The following is a 6,757-nucleotide window of genomic DNA, read 5'->3' as shown; positions in this document are numbered from 1 at the left end:
ATTCTGTCGGTACCAGTGAACAAACATGTGACCAGAAAGATGGATCGCACCTCAGAATCACCTCCTGTCCCATCTTGGTGACCTTGTGTCTGGGGGTCTGGCTGACTCCAGGCTCCGAGTGTCCTGTGGAAGAAGACAGAAGCCATAGAAGGTGAAGGGAAGCCCAAAGAAAACATCTTTTTTTTTTTTTTTTTTTTTTTTTTGAGACACGGTCTCTCTCTGTTGCCCAGGCTGGAGTGAAATGTCGTGATCTCTGCTCACTGCAGCCTCTACCTCCCAGATTCAAGTGATCCTCCCACCTCAGCCTCCCAAGTAGCTGGGACTACAGGAGCACGCTACCACGCCTGGCTAATTTTTGTATTTTTTGGTAGAGAAGGGGTTTCACCACGTTGACCAGGCTGGTCTTGAACTCTTGACCTCTGGTGATCTACTCACCTCAACCTCCCAAAGAGGTGGGATTACGGCCGTGAGCCACCACGCCCAGCCAAAAACATCTTTATGCAAATGTTTAAGTATACCTGGACCCACCTGCCACCAAGAGACACAGGGTCACCCAGCAGAGGAGCCAGATATCCGTGGTGAGGTCAGGCAGTGCAAGACACTCCCAGCGATGGGTTCTGATGTGCAGTAGCAAAGAGCAGTGAAAGTTCTGGGTTCCCTTGGCCGCATGAGGTAGGATCTGGCCATGACATCATGTCCCCAGCAACACCCACAACCTCAGGGCACCTTCCATAGGAGATGGGGATCCTTGGTTCAAATATTTGGTCTCATCCTTATTTTGCTACATGGATGATGTTAAACAAGGCTCCAATCCCATTTGCAGGTGCTTAGGAAAGTTGAAGATTAAGGAAAACATAAGAGGAAGTGGAAAAGGAAAGAGAAGAAAGTGAGAATAAAAAAATGAAGAACAAAATTTTAAAGCACTACAGAAGATTTGCGATGTTATTAATCTTATGAAGTCCTTGGGGCAGAACTTCAGCACTAACAGAAATACTCAGGAGCAACGATATGTATTCCTAAAGTCCACCAACAAGAAATTTCGACTCTGAAATTCTGAACCTGTCTTAGAATATACCTGTTTAACCCATCCCTCAGGTGACACTGAGAAAAGTTGTCTCAGACCACACTTCACAATTTTTTCTTTTCTTTTCTTTTCTTTTCTTTTTTTTTTTTGAGATGGAGTCTCTCTCCATTGCCCAGGCTGGAGCACAGTGGTGCAGTCTCAGCTCACTGCAACCTCCACCTCCAAGTTTCAAGCGATTCTCCTGCCTCAGCCTCCTGAGTAGCTGGGATTACAGGCTTCCGCCACCATGCCTGGCTAATTTTCATATCCAAAATTTTTTCAGTAGAGATTTTTAAAAGGCTAAACAACAACAACAACAAAATTTCCCATTAAACTAGAATATTACACTTTAAATAGAATGAGAAGAATTTTCCTGGGAAAAAGAATATTAAATGGGTAGATTTAGTTTCTGGGAGCTGCATTGAAAACAAAAAGAATAGAGAGAAAATGAGAAACTAGTTGAAAATGACGTAAATGAAACTGAGCAAAAATTAATGCTCAGGACTTAGGGCGTGGTCAGTATTGTCAAGAGCTTCAAAGAGTTCAAGCAGGCAAAGAAACACACATGCGTCTTTTGGTCTGGGAAATACGTAATTTTAATCTTTAGGAGAACAGTTTTGGTAGAATGGAAATATTTCAAGAAAAAGCTGAAGATAGCATCTAGAGGAGTGACTTCCCTGTGACAAAAGCAAAGATGTAGACCACCAACACAGCAAGACTGGGCTTGAGGGGCCCGAGAACAGAACGCTAAGGAACACTCACTTCCGGAGAGCGGGAAAAGGAACTTAAAATGAGAAGGTATAATATTAAATAGATCAGAAAAATGATAAAGTGAGAACTTCTGTTTCCAGGAGTCAGAGTAAATTTTTTTCCCAAGAAAAGAAGTAACTTTGGACTTCGGGAAGTAAGACAACTGGGTTCAACTTATACTGAAATAAGAGCAGATGTAACTGGAGAGAATAAAGGAACTTCTCTCAAAGCGAATGCTAGGTGGTGACCAGATCTGTGAACAGAATGGATTATCAAATTTTAACAGAGTTATTTTGAATTCTATAACTGCTCAACATAAGTGTAGTCTCCTACCTAGGTACGGTTGATACCATAATGCCTCATTAGGAATATTGATGTTGAGTACATTGCCTCTCATTACAATTTGAATCATATACCTGAAGATCTTTTAATTCTCTGTGCATTAATATGTTTTACACCAAGAGCACATTAATCTGTTCTCCTTCAGTGCCATAGAGGCCAATTAGTGAATTTGTAGGATCTGAAGTTGTCACACTTAAAATGAACATGCTTTTTGTGTTATCTAGGTTTAATTTCTTTTTATTCCTTCTATTTTATTTATTTATTTTTTTGAGACGGAGTGTCGCTCTTGTTGCCCAGGCTAGAGTGCAGTCGTGCGATCTCGGCTCACCACAACCTCCCCCTCCCAGGTTCAGGCAATTCTTCAGCCTCAGCCTCCCAAGTAGCTGGGATTACAGGCATGTGCCACCACACCTGGTTAATTTTGTATTTTTAGTAGAGATGGGGTTTCTCCACGTTGGTCAGGCTGGTCTTGAACTCCCAACCTCAGGTGATCTGCTTGCCTTGGCCTCCCAAAGTGCTGGGATTATAGTCGTGAGCCACCACACCTGGCCGGTTTAATTTCTTAAAGAGAGATTAACCAGACTCTTTACGTGGTCTGATATTGTTCTAAATAATAAGGTTTTGATCCCCTCTCCAAACTCTTCTCTTTTCCCAAGGTCTCTATATTCCAGAAAATGTATTATCCCCAACTTCTCACTTGTGATGGGTGCCTATTGGATGTTCTGACTGGATTCCACCCCTTGAAATCCTTGGTCCACAAGGTCAGAGGGACAGACTCCCAGATACTATCTTGTTCAAAATAATTCAATTCCCTTGGATTTCCACGAGCCCATTCTTGAGTAAAGCAGGATCACATTTTTTTCCCCCTGCACCCTGGATTTGTAATCTAGCATGAGAGAAAGTCACGTTGGTCTCAATTGACTGGAGGTCTAACACCTGAATCTGCAATTTTCTAATCACTGTAAGATCTAAGAAACAGAGAAGACAATTTACAATACAAGAGAATAATGAGGCCGACAAGGTATATAAAAAATGAGTTGTCAATCGGCCATGCCATGGTTCTAAGGTTTTTTTTTGTTTTTTGTTTTTTTGAGATGGAGTCTCGTTCTGTCGCCCAGGCTGGAGTGCAGTGGCGCAATCTCGGCTCACTGCAAGCTCCGCCTCCCGGGTTCACGCCATTCTCCTGCCTCAGCCTCCCGAGTAGCTGGGACTATAGGCGCCCACCACTAGGCCCGGCCTTTTTTTTTTTTTTTTTTTTTTTTTTTGTAGAGACAGGGTTTCACCGTGTTAGTCAGGATGGTCTTGATCTCCTGACTTTGTGATCCTCCCGCCTCGGCCTCCCAAAGCACTGGGATTACAGGCGCGAGCCACCGGTTCTAAGGTTTCATTGCAGTTTATTTCTGGGAAGTTCCTGTGTTCTTGCTTTGTGGTTCTATGGGACATACATTTAGCCTTATAATACATTCCCCTTTGGCTTAAGCTAGCTCTAGTTTCTGTTATTTCCTTCCAACCTAGTACACCACCTGCTTCCTGAGCTGAGTCCGTGATGAGTTTGTGTCCTAAGATTAGCTAATATTTAACACTGTGGATTGGCTGCTGGCACAAAAATACACTGCTGAATCCTCCAGCTTCGTAGCCTGGATCTCAAGGCTACAGGGTGAATTTGGGAGGCACTTAGCTGAAAATCTTTCCTTGGGCATACCTGTTTCATCAAAGACATTTTCATTCTGGAAGGAAATCAAGAACTTGAACTCTTTTTTCAGGACCTGTTGGTACCAAAAAACATAACTGTGTCCTTTTATTGGGGCACAATATAATTTTGCTTTCTGTCCTTCCCCTCTGACAAGATGTTTTGGAGTCTGGGTGACTTCTTCACCAGGAGAACCTGTAAAGAAAGCAGACAGGAGTTGGAGACTGAGCCCATGAGGGAGTTCGATGACATGGATGAAAGGCTTAGAGCAGGGAGCTGACAATTGCAGAACAGGGACTTACCTGCAGCCAGCAGACAAAGGATTGTGATGCAGGTGAATATTGGGCTCATGGCAGAATTAGGGGAAGAGCAGGCAGCACAGGCAGCTGGCTATCTGTGTGGCTCTCTCCACCTCTATTGGCGGCTTCTCTGTGACGTGATCACTTTGTAGAATCCAATTGCCTTTAGCATCCTGCTCTATACAAGTAACACAAATTAAGAGAATATGTGAAACAATTGTATTCAGCCACTGGAAAGCAGACAGCACAGGACTGGGATTCTGCCAAAACACCAAAACATGGGGACAATTTCTGCACATACACAGTGGGGAAGAGAGCAACAGAGCATGGCAAATTTTGAGTTGCGGAAACAGGTTACAAAATCAGCAGGGGCTGAGGCAGCTAGAATTTTTAAGGAAAGACCACCAGAGAGGAGAAAGCTGCACAAGAACTCCAGATGTCTGAAGGAATTATCTTAATTTTTTGGCTAAACAGTAAACTGTGTCTGTGTAGGAAAAAGCTTTACAAGGCATTGGAGAGAAACCCCAGAAAGGCTTCACTGGCATCCACAGAATGGCCATGCTCTAGTAATGAGACAAAATTAGGCTAGAGCAGGAGTTGGTGAACTACAGCCCACGGTCTGGACACCTATTTCTGTAAACTGTTTTATGGGCAGGGGGCCGGAGGGGAGAAGTAGTCCAGAATGGCCTCACGAGGAGCTTTGAATACCCTCTCCCCAGAGAAAAAGACATAACTGCTGAAAATTTAGAAACAACCATTGTGGATCTCTGAAAATTCATGAGTCATGATCAATTACCTGAATCTGACCTTGGGTTAATACTTCTTGGCCTCTTAGGAAGCTGGAAACATCTAGTGTTGTTAATCTCTATAGGTGGTGATGTAAAAAATGATTCCATAGTAGGGATATCTGCATTGTCTTTCAAAATTAAAACGAGGATGAGGACACGTTCATTCTCATCCTCTGAAACTGACAATCTATAGTTAGGAGGTACCAATTGCTTCTTATACTCGTGAACCTTATGCACTCAAACATCCATTTTTCCAATCCATCATTATAAGTATTTCAGCCCACTAAAGGCCATAAGATACTGGCTTTTAGAAAGCTATTCTGGTGGATTTCAGAAATCCTGTTTCTTCTGAACAAGGCTGTGGTACTTTATATTTTGTATTACTGTTAAAAATGTAAGTCAGACTCTAATAATTTTAATATATCTTCTGAAGCACCACATCTAACTTTTTAATAAGTCCTATTTATATGCCACATAAGTGGTTCATCAACAGATTTATATTAGGGAAAATATAATCTGTATATAATTGTAAATATAATTGTAAATAATGCATGATCCAGGCAATTTATTTGTCTTAAATTCTGGCACAAAGTTTTAGCAGTTCTAATTTTCCTACTTGATAAGAAAACTGCGAGACTGCACCAGTGTTCCTATGAGGGAAGTTTCTTCTCTTTCTTAGGGCATGGATTCATGAGAGTGAGGTTCTGTCTTGTCTAGTTTTGCCCTTAAATGCAAAGAGCTATACAGCTATAGGATTCCTTACAAGTCTAGAGGATCACAGATGTCTGCCAGACTGGGTTTGCACTGGCCAGTGTTAAGGTAACAGGTTCCTTCTTATCCAGAGTGGTATTGTTCTCATCATGTACATCTCTTTGGTTTATAACTTCCAGGAGTTTAAAACAAGTCTCTCTGGTTTGTTTATTACCTTATTTCCAGAACCGGAAACAATGTCTGTTATACAGGAGTTCCTAAATACATATTTGCTGAACAAATGGCACAAGAATGAACATCAGTAGGCAGTCTAAGTCCTGAGTCTTGTTTACAGCGTTGTAAGTTTCCTCACTCACATCTGAGTGTCACCTCTGTTTCTGTCTCTGTGATTAGGATATCCACAGAGTCTGTGGGACTAGAGTGTAGGAGCAGGGGCTAGAGAGGAAAATGGGGGTGAGTATTGGACTACCAGAGGAAGGTGTGGAAACAGACTACAGTGTGAGTGCCCAAGGCAGACAGACTATCTATGCCCAGGACTCACTGCCCTCAGGAGGCAGAGGGACTCATAGCAGACGAACCTGGTGCCATAGGCAGGCTTGGAGCAGCAGTGGGGCCTCAAGCTTCAGAGATCTAAAGGCTCTGCCTCCAAAGTCTGTGTGTTGTTTCTATTTTGTCTCTGTTACCTACGGCTCTCTAAAACCCTGCACATATTTGCTTGGCAAGAAATTGGCAAGTTTTTAAGGATCAAAGAGGGGTCTCAGACTCTCAGATAAAATAAAACAGGGTTAGTTTTTCTAGGTTGAACTAATGTGTTGTCAGCACTAACAGCATACCTCAGAGAGTATACAGGTGACTAGTTCATGTCTATCCTTAATGAGGAAGGCAGGCAGGCAGGAAGAAAGGAAAGAAGGAAGGAGGGAAGATTGAGAAGGACAAGAGAGAAATCAATTTTTTTTTTGAACCTGAGCTTCTTCTGGAAAGACAGGCTTTATGCAGGTCGTATAAATTGATCATCTCTAAATAGTATGGTTCTAAATTGTGTGGTTCATACAGAAGAACCAAGAAAAGGTCTAAGCCAGCCTCTAGCTAAATCCAGGGTTCTAGTCCCAGTGGT

The 6,757-nt window shown here is 42.5% G+C and overlaps 1 gene segment (V, D, J or C); it reads right to left on the bottom strand.

Moving 5' to 3' along the window:
* Positions 1–3,720: 3,720 nt before the first annotated feature.
* LOC134758833 (T cell receptor beta variable 16-like) lies at positions 3,721–4,196 on the bottom strand. The segment is given in 2 exon segments: positions 3,721–4,040; positions 4,148–4,196. Coding segments are annotated over 2 exon segments (369 nt in total).
* Positions 4,197–6,757: the final 2,561 nt, after the last annotated feature.

The sequence above is a fragment of the Gorilla gorilla genome, chromosome 6 (assembly GCF_029281585.2).
Source record: "Gorilla gorilla gorilla isolate KB3781 chromosome 6, NHGRI_mGorGor1-v2.1_pri, whole genome shotgun sequence".
NCBI classification, from domain to species: Eukaryota; Metazoa; Chordata; class Mammalia; order Primates; family Hominidae; genus Gorilla; species Gorilla gorilla.
The sequence above is the reverse complement of the archived record's forward strand: the minus strand, read 5'-3'. Positions and strand labels throughout refer to the sequence as shown.